We start from the raw sequence: 21178 nt of genomic DNA on the forward strand, positions 1-21178 counted from the left end.
GGTTTAGTTGTACTCCTAGTGAGTGGTTTAGTTGTACTCCTAGTGGGTGGTTTATCTGTACTCCTAGTGAGTGGTTTAGCTGTACTCCTAGTGGGTGGTTTAGCTGTACTCCTAGTGGGTGGTTTAGCTGTACTCCTAGTGGGTGGTTTAGCTGTACTCCTAGTGGGTGGTTTAGCTGTACTCCTAGTGGGTGGTTTAGCTGTACTCTTAGTGAGTGGTTTAGTTGTACTCCTAGTGAGTGGTTTATCTGTACTCCTAGTGAGTGGTTTAGTTGTACTCCTAGTGGGTGGTTTATCTGTACTCCTAGTGAGTGGTTTAGTTGTACTCCTAGTGGGTGGTTTAGCTGTACTCCTAGTGGGTGGTTTAGCTGTACTCCTAGTGAGTGGTTTATCTGTACTCCTAGTGAGTGGTTTAGTTGTACTCCTAGTGGGTGGTTTATCTGTACTCCTAGTGAGTGGTTTAGTTGTACTCCTAGTGGGTGGTTTAGCTGTACTCCTAGTGGGTGGTTTAGCTGTACTCCTAGTGAGTGGTTTATCTGTACTCCTAGTGAGTGGTTTAGTTGTACTCCTAGTGGGTGGTTTAGTTGTACTCCTAGTGTGTGGTTTAGCTGTACTCCTAGTGGGTGGTTTAGCTGTACTCCTAGTGAGTGGTTTAGCTGTACTCCTAGTGGGTGGTTTAGCTGTACTCCTAGTGGGTGGTTTAGCTGTACTCCTAGTGAGTGGTTTAGCTGTACTCCTAGTGAGTGGTTTAGCTGTACTCCTAGTGAGTGGTTTAGCTGTACTCCTAGTGAGTGGTTTAGCTGTACTCCTAGTGAGTGGTTTAGATGTACTCCTAGTGAGCGGTTTAGCTGTACTCCTAGTGAGTGGTTTAGCTGTACTCATAGTGAGTGGTTTAGCTGTACTCCTCGTGGGTGGTTTAGCTGTACTCATAGTGAGTGGTTTAGCTGTACTCCTAGTGAGTGGTTTAGCTGTACTCCTAGTGAGTGGTTTAGCTGTACTCCTAGTGAGTGGTTTATCTGTACTCCTAGTGGGTGGTTTAGCTGTACTCTTAGTGGGTGGTTTAGCTGTACTCCTAGTGGGTGGTTTAGCTGTACTCTTAGTGGGTGGTTTAGCTGTACTCCTAGTGAGCGGTTTAGCTGTACCCCTAGTGAGCGGTTTAGCTGTACTCGTAGTGAGCGGTTTAGCTGTGCTCCTCGTGAGTGGTTTAGCTGTACTCCTAGTGAGTGGTTTAGCTGTACTCCTAGTGAGTGGTTTAGCTGTACCCCTAGTGAGTGGTTTAGCTGTACTCCTAGTGAGTGGTTTAGCTGTACTCCTAGTGGGTGGTTTATCTGTACTCCTAGTGAGTGGTTTAGCTGTACTCCTAGTGAGTGGTTTAGCTGTACTCCTAGTGGGTGGTTTATCTGTACTCCTAGTGAGTGGTTTAGCTGTACTCCTAGTGAGTGGTTTAGCTGTACTCCTAGTGAGTGGTTTAGCTGTACTCCTAGTGAGTGGTTTAGCTGTACTCTTAGTGAGTGGTTTAGCTGTGCTCCTCGTGAGTGGTTTAGCTGTGCTCCTCGTGAGTGGTTTAGCTGTACTCCTCGTGAGTGGTTTAGCTGTACTCCTAGTGAGTGGTTTAGCTGTACTCCTCATGCCGACATTACAGAACCTTCCTTCCATCAAGACTGTGGCCATTGGCATCAGCATTAGTTCAGTAGCTTTTTGCTGACTATGCAATGTGCTGTAAGTGGGTCATTGAACACAGTTAGCTGAGGAGCCAGATTGAGTGAGTTTGTAGAGTGCATGCTGAGGCGTTCTATAATCTATTGTCAGTTTAGTGATGCTGGTAGCTTTGGTTAGTATGTGGCCAATGATACGTGTTCATACAGAGAATAGAGTAGAATACTGCAGTACTGTATTTTACTATATTGTATTATAGTGTTTATACAAGCTGTGGCCAATCTTTTCTTCAGCTTATACCTCTTATACTATTATTCAGTTTATACTGACTAGTCAATGTGTGGTCAACCCTATTTGGAATGTGTCTGACAGTAGTCTCTGTGGTCCTCAGTGTTCCAGACCTGAGTGAGTACAGTGTACAGGTGGGCCTCCTTCACCTCAACTCGTCCTTGGACCACCCCAGGCTCCGCATCGCACACGTGGTCTGTGGCCCGGAGGGATCCAACCTGGCCCTGCTCAAACTGGCCAAGTAAGAATAGCATTCATTCATTCAGTGAGACAGTCAGTCAGCCATTTTACTTACCTGGTAAAATACATTTTAAAAATACAATCAATCAATCCATCCATGAATTCCTTCTCAATCATACATTGTAGGCACAGCAACCATTTATTTATTCATTCATGTGTTTATGTGTCCACGCCTAGGCCTGCCCCTCTCTCTGAGCATGCCTTCACCATCCAGCTCCCAGTAGCAGGCTGTGGGGTCACAGATGGAACCAACTGTCTCATGTACGGCTGGGGAGAGACCAAAGGTACTGCCCTACATGACTGTTCCTGTGTGGTGTCTTATCCCTGTGTGGTGTCTTATCCCTGTGTGGTGTCTTATCCCTGTGTGGTGTCTTATTATCTATATACACTCAATGGCCAGTTTATTAGGTACACGACCCCATTCACAAAAATGCTTTGCTCCTACAGACAGTGAGTCACGTGGCCGTGGCTTGCTATATAAAGTTACTATTTGACTGAACGTTAGAATGGGCAAAACGAGTGACCAAAGCAACTTTGAGCATGGTATGATTGTTGGTGCCAGGCCTGCCAAGTCCAGTATCTCAGAAACGGCTGGCCTCCTGGGCTTTTAACCCACAACAGTGTCTAGGGTTTACTGAGAATGGTGCAACAAACAAAAAACAAGAAGAAACGTCCCCAGTGAGCACGCGATCACCAACACTGGTGAATAAGGAGTGGAAAAACATCATCTGGTCAGATGAATCCTGGTTCCTGTTGCGTCATGCTGATGGCAGAGTCAGGATTTGGCGTAAGCAGCATGAGTCCATGGCCCCATCCTGCCTGGCGTCAACGGTACAGGCTGGTGATGGTGGTGTAATGGTGTGGAGACCGTTTTCCTGGCACACTTTAGGTCCCTTGATACCAATTGAGCAATGTTTCCAATTCCCCAAAGAATTGAGGCAGTTCTGGAGGCAAAAGGGTTCTGACCGGGTACTAGATGGGTGTACCTAGTAAACTGGCCACTAAGTGTGTTCTGTATGACCTCTGTTTCATGCTATGGTGTGGTGAAGAGATTGGGGGGTATTGGATCAAGAGATCCATGATATTTGGAAAAGAGGCCTTAGGAAATCATGTGTCGAATGTGTGAGTAAAGTCCCCCACAATGACACCATATAGACAAACATGTTGTCTAAGGTTATAGGTTTGGAACATGGTGAAATGGTGTTTGGACAGTAGACTGACTGTTTCCTGCTTTATTTCCGGCTACTTCCTGTTCAGGGACAGGATATGAGGGGGCACTGAAAGCTGTGAGTCTGCCCATGGTCAGTAACGACTGGTGTTCTGAGCTCCACAACAAAACCCTGCCTGTCACCGACAGCAAAGTGTGTGCCGGGGGCAGGAAAGACCAGGGAGTGTGTGAGGTGAGTGTCATAAACATTACTCTAAATTATCTGAAACATGCATTGACTCGACATTGTGTGACTCAGTTATTACTTCAAGCTATTAGTATATCTACCATAATGCCTTTTGATTGGCTGCATGAGCACCACGCTAACCTGCTATTGGTTTGTCCCTCACAGAGAGACTACGGTGGCCCATTGGTGTGTCAGGAGCGAGAGAGCAAAGTCATCGTGGGCGTGAGCATCCACGGCCGGGGCTGTGCCCTGGCCCGGCGGCCCGCCATCTTCGTCAATGTGGCCTACTACTCAGGGTGGATCCACAAAGTCTTCATACACTACTCCAGGTTGGAGGAAAAACTACTGGAAGAAGCACAGACCAAACCGCTCCATTCAGGACTGTACCACTAGTCTGCAAGAGGAGGGGTGGAGCATTCAGGACTGTACCACTAGCCTGCAAGAGGAGGGGTGGAGCATTCAGGACTGTACCACTAGCCTGCAAGAGGAGGGGTGGAGCATTCAGGACTGACCACAGCACTGTAAGAGGAGGGGTGGAATATTTAGGACTGTACCACAAGCCGGGAGGCTGGAGAATGATCTCTCCAACAGAGAATGCCTAACTAACAAGACGGTTGGGAGATGTAAGAATGAGGAAACTGACTTTATGGGAAGTAGCCATGTTGGGGCTTCGTGGCTGGACGTCGCCTCAGTTTTGGGAGGGGAAAACCACCATGAATGGAAAATATATTTTGGGATGTTCAGAGGCTGGGAATACAATGACATGTTCAGAGAGGCTGAAAAGGATATGAAGGATTCTTATAATATGCAAATTGATTAATGCAGGACCAGGTTGTTACGCATTGATCACACTGATAGCGTCAATATGCAAAGTAGTACCTAGCATCATTTGGATTGTGTGCAAGAAAAGTTCAACATTCACCTTCTGCTACCATTTCTGTCAAGCTGTCTATGCATACAATGTGATGCATACCTTGATAAATCCAAGGTATGCACCACAAAGAACACACTGCAACTGCCTCTGTACCAAAATGTATTGACGCTGTCTTTGTGATTGAGGCATAAGCTTTAATAACATTCCTAAACAATAGTTTCTAGGACATGGAAAGCTTATTTTTTGGGGTGAAATATATGAATACTCTTAAGCCATAAAGAGGGGTGAATTGATTTGTTCTCTCACTCCGCCCACAAGACAATAGGAATGGTATGGATGACTCAGTATTGTCTCCTGGAAAATACTTGAATTTGATCAGAACCAAAACCAGAGCCATGCGAGGAGAGATCCAGACAGGACTTGGTACGGTCCGTGGCTACTGGGTCACGTTGAGGGCACATGATGTAATGGCTAGAAGTTCAGTCATTCAGAAGTTACCACTTGGTGAATGGTGAGAGTTAGGACCTCTCTAGAAACAACCTTTTGCAAGCTAATAGCCCTACTCCCCAGGTACTGGTGTAGAGCAGTGTATACCAACTCCAGTCCTCCAGTGCCCCCAACAGCACACATTTCTGTTGTGGACCCAGACAAGCACACCTGATTCAATTTTTCAGCTAATCGTCAAGCCCACCTCGAGTTGAATCAGGATTGTCCAGGGTTACAACAAAAATGTGTGCTGTTGGGGATACTTGAGGACTGGAGTTGGTATACACTGCTCTACACCAGTACCTGGGGAGTAGGGCTATTAGCTTGCGGCTATGAGCAAAAGGTTGTTTCTAGACAGGTCCTAACTCTCTCCATTCACCAAGTGGTTGTTTTTGGAAAGCCTGTTCAGTAACTATTACCTAACTAATGCTAATGCTAACAGTTACTTAGCCAAACGTTAGCAGTTAGCCTACATGGCTAACATGTCTCCGGTTTTTGAGGGAACTCTACACTAGCCCCTGGTGGGCTGCGTGTACGTTATGTGGTCAGAGTACACATTTAGAAGTTTCTTATTGAGTGTATTTCTGGCACTCTGTGTTATTTAATAGGTCTTATAGATCTGGGCCTTTCCTTGGCTCACTCACACCAGACGTCAGTGGAGTTGCTTCCTCTCTACACTGTGTTTTCTATTTAAACAGATTAGAACGTAGTGTGCAGTCTATTTATTTATTTGTATACATCTGGCCCTCGTGAGAGGGCGCCAGCGATTGACGTCGACAAAGCGACACGTCTCGCTAATAGAAGATGTGAAGATTATGGCGGCTTTTTATTTGATACATGTTCTGTCAATCATTATTATTGGAGGTACACTGAATGGCCATACGGATTACATGAAAAGTATGGGTTGTGTTCCAAAACATACCACTTTGTCAGTCATTTGTCTTCTAACAATACTGACATGCAGTAAGTGTAATGACATAGGGGAATGTAATAATTTCAGTGCTGAAAACCAGTCATGACATCATTTTTATAATCACAGAAAGCAGATGTGTCTGTATGACTAATGATCTCTTCAAACTGGGCCCCTAAGAAGACTTAGAATTTCACCCAATTTCTATATCCTAAAATATTCAGTGTGTTAGGTTAAACTATCTCACAGTATTTGACCTGTTCAGTGCCTTTTTTAGGTGGACAGGAATCACTAGTGTACAATAGAATTGGCGCAGAGATCTGTGAGTGTATTTTACTGTTATGTAAATAGGATGTAAAGTAGTGTGTGTAAAAAAAACTATTTTCCACTTCCAATGTCTGATTTACATAGTTTTTTTACTATATATGGTCACTCTGTTCATAAACTTGTATACTGTAAACTCTATAACAGCTGCTATTTTTAAAGGGTCGGGTTGGGTCTTAATATTATATACTATATGATTTTGTTATATTCACGTTTTAATATTACATTTACAGTGTAAATTACAGCTTGTTTCACTATTTTTGTCTGTGTGTCTGTGTGTCTGTGTGTCTGTGTGTCTCCTAAAGTAAACCTTCAGACAAAGATTCTTGCAGCAATACAGTTTTCTGCAACGCAAACCCTCTCAACACAATTCAAGATATTCTGGGTCAAGTTCTTACTCTGGGTATTATTTTCCCACTTTCCATGTCAATCATATCAATAAGACCTCAGTCTATGGGTTTTGGATGGCCACCGTCCACCATGACCCAGTTCCTGACCAGAGGATGAGTGGCAACATTTGGTTAATGCTTACATAATGTTTGGGCAGCGCTAGAGATGTTCAGATCACGCTTAGACAGCAATTGGGCAACACTAGACACCGTGGCATGCTTCTTCCGTCATGTGGGGTTCTCATTTGATACATGACCCCTCGGTGCTGAGGAGAAAATGGCCGACATGTCAGCGCTGACCTCAGCCTCATCCGCGGTGGCTTGTCACGAACCAACCCCAAGGCTTTGTGCCTCATCATAACGGGACGTGAAATAGCTTTTTCCCCCGCTTTTTCCGGACTAACAGCCCAACAGTCAATAGGTCACGTCTGGTGCTTCTGGGAAATAAATCCATTTAAAAGATTTGTCTGTTGGGTAAATTCACAGTGGTGTAAAGTACATTAAATGATTACTTAAGTCGTTTTTGGGGGTATCTTTACTTTATTTTTTTGACAACTTTTACTTCACTACATTCTAAAGAAAATGATGTACGTTTTACGCCATACATTTTCAGATTACGGTATGAATGACACCCAAAAGTACTTGTTACATTTTGAATGCTTAGCAGGACAGGAAAATGGTCTAGTTCATGTCCTTTTCTAGAGCTCATCCCTGCTGCCTGTGATCTGGAGGACTAAACTCACATGCTTCGTTCGTAACTGATGTTGGAGTGTGCCACTGGCTATCCGTAAATAAATAAAAATACAAGAAAATGGGTTGCTTAATATAAATCATTTATACTTTTACTTCTTATACTTAAGTATATTTGAGCAATTACGTTTACTTTTGATACTTAAGCATATTTAAAACCAAATACTTTTAGACTTTTTACTCAAGTAGAATTTTACTGGGTGTCTTTCACTTTTACTTGAGTCATTTTCTATTAAGGTATTGTTACTTTGACAATTGGGTACTTTTTCCACTACTGGAAAAAAAACTATGGAAGAATCTTAAAGGGAAAGCATTCAAAAAAGGAATTTGTGAACCTTGTGCTGGACTATTCCCAAAAGCAAGAGCAACATTGTAAACACAATGGGATCCTCTTGCAATAACCTTAATCAAACAATCAACCATGATGATTTATGGCATTTAAAAGCTTGTTGCAGTGACCTCAGAAATATGTAAGTAGTGCTATGGAGTTTATGCTCAGACCCTGTGTTGTGTTTATGTGTTGATTCTGCTCAGTCACCGTGCTGAAGTATGTCTGCTCCCTTCCAAAGCCTACAAAAGAAGGCCATCTTAAAAACTGAACTTGGATCGCTCTCTGAGCTAATGGTTCTATCTCAGCTCATCTTTCTGCCATTTCTCAGACATCTCCTCGCCTGCTCAACCTCAATACATTTTCAGAGAGGGTGTGGGTAATCGAGGAAATATTCATTCAAAAAGAGCCACTGGAAAACCTCACAGAACTACAACGGTCTCTTGGCTTCCAGTGTTTTTGGGCAACTCTTTTGGTTTACGTTTCCAGTGGAGGGGATGCAGTACAGCAGAGATGCCCAATCTTCCTCCTGTAGAACTACCCTCCTTCAGACTCTCGCTCCAATGATAATTTTACTCTCCTGACTCTACCAATTACATTTACAGTAGGACCTTGATTAGCAGAATCACTGTTGTAACAACTTAGTCGGAGCAACAGACATTCATACCGTAATCTAGGCCCCAGGGTATACCATAGTCTTGGCCCCCAGGGATACCGTAGTCTGGGCCCCAGTGTACACAATAGACTTGGTACCCAGGGATACCTTAGTCTGGCCCCCAGGGAAACCTTAGTCTTGGCCCCCAGGGATACCTTAGTCTGGGCCCCCAGGGATACCTTTGTCTGGGTCCCCAGGGATACCTTTGTCTGGGTCCCCAGGGATACCTTTGTCTGGGCCCCCAGGGATACCTTTGTCTGGGCCCCCAGGGATACCTTTGTCTGGGCCCCCAGGGATACCTTTGTCTGGGTCCCCAGGGATACCTTTGTCTGGGCCCCCAGGGATACCTTTGTCTGGGCCCCCAGGGATACCTTTGTCTGGGCCCCCAGGGATACCTTTGTCTGGGCCCCCAGGGATACCTTAGTCTGGGTCTCAGGGTATGACTCTTTCTTGTGGCGATACTGAGCACTGACAGAAAAGAGATACTGCACTGTCAGCATTCTTCTTTCTCTCAAAGAGATTGTGTGTGTTTGAGATGGATTGCATTGCAGAATCACTGATCTACCAAGCACCTTGCATCCAAAATAACTTTGCATTATGTGATCAAGATTAGGGATTCTGTGTCCACTCAAACTGATCCCCTCAAACAAGCTGATTAACTTGTCTGGCAGCGAGAGAAATAATGTATCCATAGGACTCTGTCTCCCTCTCCTGCCTAAAGATGGTAGTCTCTCAACTCTTCAGAGTTGATGATATGATACAATTCAGTGGGTATATCAACAAAGGACTAATAACAACTATTACAAACTCGCTTTTTATTACTGAAAATACTTTTTCAAAACAGAAAAAGTCATACATTTCACTGAGATATGTTGTAATAGCCTGTAGAAATTTCATTTTAAACACATTAGGTCACGATTGGAATGTCTCTGTACCCACTCTATTGCATACCCTGCCCAGTAGTAATCAGCAGAGCCATAGAGGTGTGTGTGTGTGTGTGTGTGTGTGTGTGTGTGTGTGTGTGTGTGTGTGTGTGTGTGTGTGTGTGTGTGTGTGTGTGTGTGTGTGTGTGTGTGTGTGTGTGTGTGTGTGTGTGTGTGTGTGTGTGTGTGTGTGTGTGTGTGTGTGTGTGTGTGTGAGAATGTTTGGCTCTGACATTCACTGATGCGAGAAAAGGGGAGAGACATTCTGTCATATAAGCGATGGACCACCAGTCCTCTCCCTGTGATGAGCCAATAGAATCCTTTCATCTGTTTGGTGATGAGAAAATTGGAAATCTGACCCATCATCCCAATGATAGTTCAGTGAATGTCCCATCCTCTCAGTCTGATGAGCCAATGGGAAGACTGTCCTCACGTCTGTGTAATGATGAGCCAATGGGAAAATGAATCTCTCTGCATGGTGAGCCGATGGAGTCCTCTCGTCCTGGGGATGGACCAATGGGAACGTGGTGCTGCCTGAGTATTGAGATGCTGAGGATGGAAGCGGAATGGAGATGCCTCTATAGCCCAACACTTCTGTTCCTCCTATACCTGTAGGTGAGGTAGTACATTCATTCACTCTACACATTGTGTTTTATAGGTACATCTCTGAAATGGTTAAAGCAGGGTTGGCCAATTATCCTGGAGCTCTGGTGAATGTGCAGGAGTTTGCTTCGGCCCTCCTATAACACACCTGCTAAGTTCTCTTTGAGAAACTGAGTAGTTGACTTGTGGAGTTGGCTGAGTTAGGGCAGGACTGGAGCATAAACCTGCATGGTAAGTGGCTCTCCAGAAGAAGGGCTTTGCCCCCTTCTTATAGACAAACATAATAAACGCTTAATCACCTCTCTCTATTGTAGTAGCTGGACCATATCTCTGGGAGATTTCTGAGCATGAAGTGTCAAACTGTACTCCCAAACTCTCCCTCTGACCCCAGTGAGTCTAAACACAGTTGAAATGACACCCCAAACAAGATAAACATAACATTTAGTTAGTCAGCTGGTAACTTGCTACAAGGTTATTAACACTTAACTACACATGGATTGTTTTTTAATTGTAGCGGTATATACTCAATTTGCATAACAAGATGGTGTTAAAACTTCTGAAATGCTGTATGTTTCAGGGGGCGTAGCTTGTTTATGTACCTGTTGAGACATTGAGTTGGTTGTTGTCATGGAGTTCACTGAAGGGAAATCTTTGTTCTTTTGGTTCATCAGAAATGAAGCTTTTGAAAGAAAAATGAACTGTTATTCTCTCTCTCTCAAACTGCTACAGACCACCAACTGCTAACAGTCAGTATCTGGATAACGTGTCAAATGTTTGATCATGTATGTGATACCAACAGAGGTACATTTTCTGGGTGATTTAAATATTGACTGGCTTTCATCACGTTGCCCACTCAAGAAAAACCTTCAAACTGCAACCAGTGCCTGCATCCTGGTTCCGGTTATCAGTTATCCTACCATGGTAGTTACAAACAGCACAGGAATGAAATCAGCAACATGTATTGATCACATGTTTACTAATGCAGCAGAAATGTGCTTTAAAGCTCTATTCAAATCCATTGTATGTAGTCATCACAATATAGTAGCCATATCTAGGAAAACCAACGTTCTGAAGGCTGGGTCTAATATACTTTATGAGAGGTCATACAAGAGGTGTTGTAGTGATTCCTCTGTTGTTGATGTGAAGAATATTTGTTCGTCTGTGGTGTGTCATTATTTTACCTTTATTTAATTAGGCAAGTCAGCCATTATTTTCAATGACAGCCTAGGAACAGTGGGTTAACTGCCTTGTTCAGGGGCAGAACAACAGATGTTTACCTTGTCAGCTCAGGGATTCAATCTTACAACCTTTCGGTTACTAGTCCAACGCTCTAACCACTAGTCTACCTGCTACCCCAGTGTAATGCCAGTGTGTTGAGGAGCAACCAGACGCTGCACTTGACACATTTATGAAATAGATTTTTCCAGTTACTAATAAGCATGGACCCATAAAGAAAGTGACTGTAAAAACGGTTAAGTCCCTGTGGATTGATGAATTGAAACATTTTATGGTTTAGAGGGATGAGGCAAAAGGAATAGCAAATACGTCTGGCTGCACAACCAATTGGCAAACGTGGAACTCGATTCCACATCAGGTAACAGATGCAAGCAGAAGAATCTGTTTGTTTTTTTAACAGATAAAAATACACCTTAAGGAACAGCGGGGACTGTGAAGAGACACACACACACACACACACACACATGATAAGACACACACTCTACACACCCATACACATGGATTGTGTACTGTAGAGATGTGATTGTAGAGTAGTATCTGAGGGATCACACTTAATGTGTTGTGAAAAGTGCTATTAAATATAATGTAATGTAATATTTTAAATAGTTTTTAACTGCCTTAATGTTGCTGGACCCCAAGAAGAGTAGCTGGTGCCTTAGCTGCAGCAAATGGGGATCCATAATAAACAAAAATACACACACTCACTATGTGCTCCGTGGACACCGCTCTTATACTTGGCTTCCCTCCTCCATTTTGCTCTTCTGTTTGAGAACCACACCTTCAAAGGGGAATGGCAATTATAACAGATGTAGCTCAGTATTACAGGTACATTTACAGGAAATGACATAGGTTGTATGCATAGTTTGTGTCATGTAACCTTGATGGTGTCCTCTGGAAGTTGGATCTCAGATGCCAGTTTTTCCCTGGTGAACATGTCTGCATAGTGGCTCTGTGTGAATTCTGCTCCGTTTGGGAGGAAGAAATAGAATGAGAGAGCACTCAAAGCTTGAAAGGATAACAACTTGTCCAACTGTTCTAAAACAAGCCTTGTTGAAATAGGAATAAGTCCAATCAAACTAAGTCGTTTAAGCCTAATCATTAATGTATCCACTCCACATAAACACACAGCCTAAATGTACATAAACAGTTGTTGAAGTAAAAGTAGGACATTGTTCTGCCTAAAGTACAGTACTGTACAGGCCTACCTTGCTCTAACACTCTGCACTGCCCCAGGGTGAAGGTGGTGCGGTTGCGATGCTGGGGCCGGGGAGGCTGGAGCTCGTTCACCTCAACTGTCTCCATCTCCTCCCTCTCCTTCACTACTGACTGCGTTGGGGTCCCCACTAGAAGACCTGGAATGCATACAAGTAGACTATATGGCTATGTTTTTCAAATTGCGCACAGTGAATGTGGCATACATGTGTGTATTTCTCCCAGATCCAGATGTACGATGTGTAGCCTACCTGGGTATCTGGGGTGGTGCGCAGAAATCTCCACACTCAGCATCGCAGAGTCGAGTTGAATTTTCCTGAGAATTCGGTTTACAGAGGATACCTTTTAACAAGGAGAAAATAATGCTTAAATTAATCGAAAAATATAGTTATTTCCCTCACAGTTGTTCACACTTTGTATCATTTTGGTGTAGCTTGTGATCTCACTTACACTGGGAACTTTGGCCGATTTACAGATTCTTTCGGCCGCGAGCTTTTTTCTGATTTCCCAGGCGAATGTTGTTGGGTTTTTCGTCTTGCATTCGATTATTTTCGAGATGACTTTGGGGGTGAGGAGTCGAGGTCTACTACCTCCGGTCGCCTTCGGGTCCAGGAGGCCGGTTTTGTGGTACCTGCTCAAAATCTTGCTGACGCAGCCATTTGACACCTGCCAGCGCGGAGTGCACATTTGGGTTTTCATGAATTGACGCACGATTTATATCCACCATCAGAGCACAATAACAGAAGTACTACTAGATCATTGAAAGCACACCATTTAACAACTATTTAATGTATTAAGTTAAATTAATAATAAAATAAATGATGCTTTTCATGTATCGAATAATATCGAATAGGGCGCAAACACGAGCTCCTATAAGCCTGCTGATACGCACCTGCAGAATTCTGGAGATCTCGCATGGGCGCACACCTTCCGATGCCAGTTCGATCATCTTCCTCCTTTTATATGCTGGAAGCGGCCTCCCGTTCAGAAACACCCCACCAAGCTGATTGACACACCCGCTCCCTTAGAAAAGAACAGAATAAAATAGCTTTTATAAGATTTAAACCTATTTTACCGCTTTATGCATAAATATTTCTTTGCATATTGTTGGAAAAAATGTCTCCACTCAATCCAATAATATAAGTCATCTAATAACAAATTATAATTAGTCCTTCGTTTGAATATAGACCTACCTTCGTTTGACAGGTCCACATTCGTTCCACACATGTCAATTGGTTCTTCCGAGCCGTATCAAATGAAACAACAAGATAATTCCTGTATAATATACAGCGTTGATGTTCCTTTGATAAACGAGAATAAACTGTTATATGAGGAACTTCCTCCCCAAAATGCACTGACCTGATTGTAAAGTGCATAAAACACCTCACCTGTAAAATGTGAATATTCGGAGTCTGAGGGGATGCCACTTCACACCTGTCTGTTGCACAGGTCGCCACTGACAGGAATCACGCGCGACTTCACAAATATATACCCTATCAGCCTTTTCAAGATGACGTAGTGGTCTGATAGGAGAAATGTAAATATTGCATGTAGGCCTACTGTACCTGACTCTCAAGTAACCCAGTCTATTCAGACTCGATTGTCTGGAAGTCAAGCTGCGAACCACAAATTTTTAACCCCACATATTATAGGATATAAATATGGATGACCCTTATAAAGTGCCAATGTAAAATTTGTTTTCAACGTCAAAAATGTTGCCCCAAGATTTTTGTAAAAAAAAAGTTTATTATGGGTTAACTAGACCTATTAAAACAGCTTTTGCAATTGTGAACTTGAAGCAGAAGAATGCAATGCCATGTAATAAACTGTAGGGCCAACAAGGGACATTTTCTATCTCACATGTAGTGTTTTTACAGTGGACTAAAGGCTTCCATCTAAACGGGTTTCAAGGCTAGTCCGTTAGGCTATTAAATTTCTGATAACTATTTGGTAAGGTACATAATATAATGGAATAGGAAGCTCGCATCCACTGCTCTCTCTAGACAATGATGCGTATAATACAGTACTGTATCCTGAAGGTGGACCATATGCTGTGTCAAGAACAATCTCCATGTTTTCTGTAGGGCTACTGAAGATACTCATTTTGGCCTTTCAAAATCGAATTTCACACGTGACACCAAATGTAAGTTAATTCCATTTACTGTATTCCATCTCCAAGCCACACGGCTCGGGTCACGTGACTTGAGCATCCTTTCCCAAGTCAGTGTTTAAGATTAGTCCGATCGAGTCTCCTTTTTTTAAAGCTAACATTTGAAAACCTGTCCCGATGTCGACTGCCATATGGTAAAGTGCTTCTGATAAATCATAAATCCATCATCCAGACTCTTTTATTACATTTTCTTTCAAGCATGAACAAATAGTCGGATAGGGCGAATGTGGGGGGACCAATTGGGACTTTCATTTAGAAAAAAAGGACGAGGAAAACCGTCGCAGATGTCTCTTGACCAGCCAGCAGATAAAATGTGCTGTAAACGTTTCAAAGAAAATATTTGACAAGCAAATATTAGCAAATGTGAAACCACACAAGGCTCGTCTTTTGGTCCTGTTTAATGACTAATTGGGCATCATTAGCTGGGTCCACACAGATCGAAGTGCCACTGAAATAAAGGGTGGATTTTAAAATGCCATATGGTCCAAATTATATATTAACCCACGAGTTAGCGCACGGTTATAGTTTCTGTAGAGGACGCATTGTATATAGCTGATAAACAGCTCTGGACACCAGGGTCTCCTTGCCAACAGACAGAGAAGACAAATAACATATTTATTTATTACGGAACAGAGTTCATGCCCCGATTGATTTGGAGTACTTTATTGCATATTTTGTGTGTACAACCCAAGGTTAATAAAACAGTCACGCTGCGGGCACGGAAATGGTTAAACATTCTTGTGTGCGTAAATGTTCGCAGGGCTCACCATTTCGGCCTAAGGAAGAATTCTAAACATAGATCGACCATATCTCAATGACACACAACATTCTATTTGGTTCTATCGACGTGAATTTGTGCTTTCTTGTGTCCCTAGGTGCAGAGAAACATGAACATTTTACCCGCGTAAAAGGGTACCATAAACCTATCCAAAGCGCACAGAGCTCCCTCATGCGTCTCAACGTGGGGTCATATAGCCTTCATTCTAGCGCATTTCTACACACTGAAGTATGACAAGAATCAATTTACCCTCACTTGGAAGAACTGTTAAAATTGAATATGGAATTCGATAAATATTAGCACAAAAGCACATTTAATGGTTTCCATGGCAGCCAACATCAGGCAGCGTTGAGCCCCAAATAATGCTTATAGAAGTAGCCTATCATTTGTGTGAACAAAACTGTGCGTCTGAGACCAACCACATCATTGTATAGTTCAAATGTCAGTATGACTGAATCATTTGATCTGATTTGTGTATCCTACATTTGCTATATAACATATTTGACCCTATATATTCTATATATTGCTGATGTATTATGAAGTTATTGTAAATCTTTGTTTGAAATAATATACTTGTTTTACTGTATGCTTCTCTGTAGCCTACAGACAACCAATATGGGATGGAGAGGGCAGGCAACACGAGTTTGCTTGTGGATGGTTTTGTGAAATTATTAGCAAAATAAAAATAAAATAACTTGTAAATGTGTTCCTTGTCAAAGTCAATAAAAAACTATTTCAAATTCCCGAGTTTAAGGACCAGGCATCGAAATGGGTTTAGAATATGTATTAAGGAAATTGAATGGATGTGAGAATGGACGGGATGAAGCCAAGGGCTGCCGGTGAAGGATCCAGGGAATGGACTCTGTAGAGTTTGGCTTGGAGTCTCAGGTAGACATCATCATCAGGCCGTGGTAGATAGGCTGCAGGTGAAGGATCCAGGGGATGGACTCTGTAGAGTTTGGCTTGGAGTCTCAGGTAGACATCATCATCATGCCGTGGTAGATAGGCTGCCGGTGAAGGATCCAGGGGATGAACTCTGTAGAGTTTGGCTTGGAGTCTCAGGTAGACATCATCATCAGGCCGTGGTAGATAGGCTGCAGGTGAAGGATCCAGGGGATGGACTCTGTAGAGTTTGGCTTGGAGTCTCAGGTAGACATCATCATCATGCCGTGGTAGATAGGCTGCAGGTGAAGGATCCAGGGGATGGACTCTGTAGAGTTTGGCCTGGAGTCTCAGGTAGACATCATCATCAATCCGTGGTAGATAGGCTGCAGGTGAAGGATCCAGGGGATGGACTCTGTAGAGTTTGGCTTAGAGTCTCAGGTAGACATCATCATCAGGCCGTGGTAGATAGGCTGCTGTGGTGCCGCCAATCCCCCCAGGAGATCTTTGGAAGAACGTCAGAGATCCTATATAGAAGGTGGAGAAGGTGAGGGATGCAACACTTGATAAGGCTAGTAAGGCAATGTGGTGCAACAGACATGCACTGCAGAACAGAGGCAGAATGTTAGTTTGGTCAGGTTTAAAGGGAAACTTCAAAATTTTTCAACTTCATATTCATCATTTCTCGCATCACACCAACATCAACATGTGTGAAAATAGTGCGTTTCTATGTTTTGTAGAGGAAGATAAGTGTTTCCAAATACATCATCAATGTGCATCATGTGATTTTGACCAATTGTGAGTAGATATTGCCTACCTACTGTCTACTAATTGGTTGATTCTGTCACTGGAAACACTTATCTTTATCTTTTTTTTCTACAAAACATAGAAACTTGCCATTTTTACATATGTTGATGTTGCAGTGTTGCAAACAGGCGTGGAGGCTGATTGTCAACGAGTAGAAGCTGGTGCTTGTTGAGTTGCAAGGGAGCTGCGTTCAAGGCTAGTTAAGGTAGTTGCGTTCTAGTCTGGTCCTCTCTCCTGAATTCTTGTTCATTCTTAACACCATTAAATGTATGAACATGGTATGAATCTGGATTGCTACAATGGCACCCAAGTTGTTATAATAGTAGGAGCACACACTCTTCATGCCACACATAAGCTTGAAAATACTTTCCACATAATATTCATAAAATCACTTCAGGCACAAAGGTATTTCATCCATCATATTCAAACAGTCAATTATATCTTACACTAAACTAATGTGTCAGAAAAGGTTTTGAACCAACATTGCATTGCATTCACATCATCGACAGACGCAAGATGTTAACAATGAAAGAGTTACCCCCATTGTAGAACACAACTGCTGGGCAGGGTATGTCAGCCTCAACCCAATGAGCCAAAAGCCAAATTCTTAATTTATTACAGTACAACAATATCAATAATGACTGAGAAAGAGAAAGTGAGTGAATGAGCACACCGTTTGGTTGTGACAGGAAGCAACCTTGTGAGTCATATCCTGTTTGCTTGACCTGTTTTCTACATTACAGTTCATAATCATTGGGTTGGTGTCTATTGCTGGGACAGTGAAGATTGAACCCATGTGTCCTGCTCCATTAACATCACCCTCAGAGTCATCAAGGTGTTCTGAAACTGTTTGCTCAACCAATGCATTGATGTAACAGAGTTCATATTGGGTATTCAATTCTAATATCAGGAAAACTAGGCAGGTAGCCTAGTAGTTAAGTGCAATTGGGCCAGTAACTGAAAGGTTGTGGGTTTGAATCTCTGAGCTGATTAGGTGAAAAATCTGTTGATGTGCCCTTGAGCAAGGCACGCAACCCTAGTTTCTCTTTATAAGAGTGTCTGCTAAATGACTAAAACGTAAATATCTTGTCATTATTGTGTTTGATTTAAGTCAAGTAAGTCAAGTGTAAGTCAAGTGTAGTGTCTACTTTTAAGCAGATCCTTATGAGCCCTGGTGAAAAGTGCACTACAAAGAGCCATTTGGGATGGGGATATGGTACAAAGGGCCCTTTGGGATGGGGATATGGTACAAAGGGCCAATGTTGGATGGGGATATGGTGCAAAGGGTCATTTGGGATGGGGATATGGTACAAAGGGCCATTTGGGATGGGGATATGGTACAAAGGGCCATTTGGGATGGGGATATGGTACAAAGGGCCATTTGGGATGGGGATATGGTGCAATGGGCCATTTGGGATGGGGATATGGTACAAAGGGCCATTTGGGATGGGGATATGGTGCAAAGGGCCATTTGGGATGGGGATATGGTGCAAAGGGCCATTTGGGATGGGGATATGGTGCAAAGGGCCATTTGGGATGGGGATATGGTGCAAAGGGCCATTTGGGATGGGGATATGGTGCAAAGATCCCAGTGAAAAGGAGAGACGGTTGTTGCTGCTGCAGTTACAGATCAGCTGGAGAAAATAGATTTCATCAGCTAAACTAAATGAAGATGAGATAAACTTGTATTAGTCCTTATGAGATGGAAGTGTGTCCTCTGCTTTTTTATCCAACCCCTCCGATATACACACACAGACACACGATCACACATTGGGTTGGAGAGGCACCTGAGATATTGATGCCAGCAACCGTCAGGCTCACTCCCGCATGATTTCCCCATCTGTCAGCACTGGGATGGAAACCATTCACATTGTCATACATAAATGAAAAAAAGCATTTCAGTCAAGATTCTTGGTTGGCCTACAGCCAAATTCTCCAAAATTACTTTGGAGGCAGCTTATGGTAGGGACGTAAACAAATTTGTGCACAAAATTTGAGCGAAATAAGGTTTTTGTGCGTATTGAAAATGTCTGGGATTTTTTATTTCAGCTCATGAAACATGGGACCAACACTTTACATGTTGCATTTCTATTTTTGTTCAATGTAGTATATATTTGTGTGCCAGATATCACCTATCATAACTGCCATTGGTAATAGAACAGTGACTGTGTGTATTTCTTCACAGATGCATGAGATGCAGAGAGACCTGACACTCAACACACCCACAAGTCCAGTAATAACAACACCATTTTCAGTCAGTGTGTCACTGATAAGCTCTGCCTCAACTCTGCCTATTTCTACAGATGGACTGGAGATGCTTTTGCCAGATGGCATCCTCAGTCGTTTGGTGGGGAGATCATATTTGGGTAGGTTTATACTGACCTGTTCAAACTTCAACATAGTACCTGTTTGTGTGTCAGATATTACCTATCCTAACTGTCATTGGTAATAGAACAGTGACTTTGTAGGGTTAGGGTTAGGGTGTTCACAGAAACATGTATGGTACCAACAGATGGAGACTTGCAAGATGATGAAGTCCAGACTGACAGACGGAATGAATACTGATTCATCTGAATGGAGAGAGACCTGGTACTCGGTATTAACATTTTACTAGACACAACTTTTACTTGTATTGTCTGTTTTTATTATTGAATTTAATGGTATCAGTCAAAATGGGGAGCGAGAAACCCTGTGTATTCTGCACCAGGATCAGGGAACTCCTGTTGTATATGAGACACCACACAGGAAGGTATGACCACTCTGACATGTTTGCCAAGGTAGCCCCATTTACTACCAGACAAAATTGCGATAAGCACAGTATCTGTATCAGCAGGGAATGACAATGAAAGATGAAAGGTGCACATTGTTATGTTAGCACATTGTTATGTTAAGGGTTGTTTATTCTACATGGACCTGTTACTACATTTGTGTAACAAATGTCATCAGAAGGAGACCAAGGTGCAGCGTGGTAAGCGTACATTTCCTTTTAATTTTCACTGTACACCAAAAGCAATAAACAATACAACGACCGAACAGCTTCGTCGTGCAAACAACATGCACATGAACAAAGACAAGATCCCACACAGAAGGAGGGAAAAAGGGCTACCTAAGTATGATCCCCAATCAGAGTCAACAATAGACAGCTGCCTCTGATTGGGAACCACACTCGGCCAAAACCAAAGTTGTAAATACAAAACATAGAATGCCCACCCCACCTCACACCCTGACCTCACCAAATAGAGAAATAAAACGGCTGTCTAAGGTCAGAGCGTGACAATTTGAAAGTTAGCAAGATACTTAGTTTAGAATATCTGAATATCTGTGTACTTATTATTTTTCTATAATCGCCCTGACCTTAGAGAGCCATTTTATTTCTCTATTTGGTTAGGTCAGGGTGTGATGTGGGGTGGGCATTCCATGTTTTGTTTTCTATGTTTCTTTATTTCTATGTTTTGGCCGGGTATGGTTCTCAATCATGGACAGCTGTCTATCGTTGTCTCTGATTGGGAATCATACTTAGGTAGCCCTTTTTCCCTTCTTTCAGTGTGGGTAGTTGACTTTGTTAGATACATTATAGCCTATGTTAAGCTTCACGGTCGTTTCTTTGTTTTGTTGGCGACATTTACCTAAATAAACAGAAATGTACACTCACCACGCTGCACTTTGGTCCACTTCTTACGACGGAACTACCCACCACCAAGGGACCAAGCAGCGTGGCCAGGAGGAGCAGGGATCCTGGGCCCGGGAGAAGAGAGAATGGAGGACATCTTGGACATGGGAGGAGGTTATAGTATGGGACAAGACCCTGCCATGGAAACAGGCTGAAGTAGCGAGGGAGGAACGACTTCGCTACCAGGAGTCACGGCAACGGAGCAGGCACGAGAGGCTGAGTCAGGTTGGAGACCTGAGCCAACTCCCCGTGCTTACCGTGGCGAGCGTAATACTGGTCAGGCACCATGTTATGCGGTGGAGCGCATGGTGTTTCCAGTGCGCATTCACAGCTCGGTGCGCTACCTTCCAGCTCCTCGAATCGGCCTGGCTAGTGGGCATCCAGCCAGGTCGGAGGGTGCCGGATCAGTGCATCTGGCCGCCAGTATGTCTATACGGCCCAGGATATCCTGCGCCTGCTCTGCACAATGTGTCTTCAGCAATCAATAAACACATAAGGAGGGGGAGAAAATAATCAGTGGCAGCTAGTAGGCCGGCGTCGCCGAAAAATTGTTTCAAGCCAGTGTCTCCACACCTTCAGAGCCCTGACCACCGCTAACAACTCC

General features: G+C 43.2%; 2 protein-coding genes and 1 long non-coding RNA gene across 4 annotated transcripts in view; 1 reads left to right on the plus strand and 2 right to left on the minus strand.

Annotated features, from left to right (window-relative positions):
- LOC110501011 (hepatocyte growth factor) overlaps positions 1-6428 on the plus strand; it is a 44854-nt gene extending 38426 nt beyond the window's left edge. For both annotated transcript variants that reach the window (XM_090213657.1, XM_090213658.1), the window contains exons 15-18: positions 2047-2184; positions 2361-2467; positions 3441-3583; positions 3743-6428. In XM_090213657.1, the coding sequence (XP_090069783.1) occupies positions 2047-2184; positions 2361-2467; positions 3441-3583; positions 3743-3970 (616 nt within the window). In that variant the 3' untranslated portion in view covers positions 3971-6428. The remainder of the gene's footprint in view (positions 1-2046; positions 2185-2360; positions 2468-3440; positions 3584-3742) is intronic.
- Positions 6429-9402: 2974 nt separating this feature from the next.
- LOC110518924 (paired box protein Pax-4-like) lies at positions 9403-13494 on the minus strand. Its single transcript, XM_036958474.2, is given in 10 exon segments — positions 9403-9825; positions 10119-10215; positions 10419-10498; positions 11761-11833; positions 11933-12015; positions 12261-12407; positions 12519-12609; positions 12718-12933; positions 13160-13290; positions 13461-13494. Coding segments are annotated over 10 exon segments (1326 nt in total). The 3' UTR covers positions 9403-9451.
- A 2994-nt stretch (positions 13495-16488) lies between these two features.
- LOC149972966 (uncharacterized) overlaps positions 16489-21178 on the minus strand; it is a 280595-nt gene continuing 275905 nt past the window's right edge. The window contains exon 3 of the long non-coding RNA XR_016490132.1: positions 16489-16624. This is a non-coding gene — a long non-coding RNA (uncharacterized LOC149972966). The remainder of the gene's footprint in view (positions 16625-21178) is intronic.

This window comes from Oncorhynchus mykiss, chromosome 21, assembly GCF_057628025.1.
Source record: "Oncorhynchus mykiss isolate SJ-2025 chromosome 21, ASM5762802v1, whole genome shotgun sequence".
NCBI classification, from domain to species: domain Eukaryota; kingdom Metazoa; phylum Chordata; class Actinopteri; order Salmoniformes; family Salmonidae; genus Oncorhynchus; species Oncorhynchus mykiss.